General features: G+C 46.2%; 1 protein-coding gene across 1 annotated transcript; it reads left to right on the top strand.

Moving 5' to 3' along the window:
- Positions 1 to 833: 833 nt before the first annotated feature.
- On the top strand, positions 834 to 1,653 carry CABS01_17139 (endochitinase; the record flags this gene model as incomplete). Its single annotated transcript, XM_060550466.1, has 4 exons — positions 834 to 931; positions 985 to 1,083; positions 1,143 to 1,192; positions 1,243 to 1,653. Coding segments are annotated over 4 exons (658 nt in total), but the record flags the coding sequence as incomplete, so codon positions are not given.

Below are 1,653 nucleotides of genomic sequence, written 5' to 3'. Positions count from 1 at the left end.
ACCGTGGGTTGACAAAAAGGTCCATTGACCTATATGAACTTCTGCGTAAGGTGTCAAAAGGAGGTTCTACCCGAAGGTTGGGTAGGCCGCGACGATCGCGAGTATGGTCTGCAAGTGGCCCCTACGCCACCCCTTGCCTCAAGGTCGATTTGGACTTCCAATCCGACAATAAGCCTCAACCTCAGATTGAGGGACCAAAGTCTTATCCTATCGATCAAAGATTCTATAATACAAAACCACCACCTACGTCTCTTTGGTGTTGCCAGAGTGTTGAGTGATTGTCAGTCGATCACGTTTTCTTTTCTCCCAGGTTCCTATTAAGAAGGACTAGACCTTAGCGTCTACTAATTAGTCATGTAGGCAGGAAACCGTGCACTCGTTGCGTTGACCACTTGCCAAAGCAAGCACTTGAGTCTTCTACTAATTTATAGAGTTGCCACTATGGAGAGAAAGCGGAAGAAAGATACGAACGCAAGTTGACAAGACAAAACCGCAAGAAATCCGGGTGGTCTGTGTTGACTCGTGAGCGAAACTGCTATTCTCGGTGGAGTTGTAGCTCTGACATGCCTGTCATCGAAGAGAAAACTCGTTCTTGATCACTGCTGAAATGTGTCACCACGCGTATCAATGAATGGCGTCTAACTCAACCTATTCCTATGATGATGACGTTAAGACATAAGGCTTCTATAATGCTGATAGGCTGGTTTGATTATTTCGACGTCTTATTGACATAAAATTGAGAAAGACACGTAATTTGAAGGTATAGTTGTATTACCTTCGAGTATTTAAACCCCAATAAAGTTCCTCGTTTATTGCTACTGGCGTGCATGAACATGAATCATTGCAATCTATGGTTCATTACAGCCCTGGTAACTTTTGTCACTTTCGTCGCTTCTACTGGGCGACAGAACGCCGTCTACTTTCCCAACTGGTATCACAACACTGCTTGCTTGTGTTTGTTTTGGTGCTGATTTCATCCTCAAGGAGTATCTACAGTCGCGATTTCCATCCTCAAATGCTACCAATTTCCGCAATAACGCACATTCTGTACGCTTTTGTTAATATTAAACCTTCAGGAGAAGTGTGAGTTATTTCCCTCATCTTCTGGCCTCGGCTGACAACCCCTGTTGCTGCTCATTCAGATTCTCCGCCGACACATATGCAGATCTGGAGAAGCATTACTCAACTGATTGTATGGCCATTTCAATGTCCTCTCCGGAATATTGTCGCGGGTCTTTCCGGTCCTAGAACTGACTGGGAGATTAGCCTGGGCAGACACAGGCATCAACGTCTACGGATGCGTAAAGCAACTGTTTATCTTGAAAAAGACAAATCGCAAGCTCAGGGTCATGTTAAGCATTGGAGGTGCAACTTGGTCAACCCAGTTTGCCACTGTTGCTAGTAAATCACAGAGCCGCGAGCTCTTCGCCGAAACTTCTGTGATGTTGATGAAAGACTGGGGTTTTGACGGCATTGATATCGACTGGGAATTTCCCCGAGACAAGGTGGAAGCTGCGAGTTTTCTTCTCTTGCTCCAAGCCGTGCGACGTCGCCTTGACGCCTACGCTGCAGAGCATGCCCCCTCCTACCATTTTCAACTCAGCATTGCGTCATCCGCCGGAAGTGAGAAATACAAGAGGCTTGACCTCAGAG

Source organism: Colletotrichum abscissum, assembly GCF_030869225.1.
Source record: "Colletotrichum abscissum strain IMI 504890 chromosome Unknown Scaffold_375.1, whole genome shotgun sequence".
NCBI classification, from domain to species: Eukaryota; Fungi; Ascomycota; class Sordariomycetes; order Glomerellales; family Glomerellaceae; genus Colletotrichum; species Colletotrichum abscissum.
This window is presented reverse-complemented; position numbering and strand designations above follow the sequence as displayed.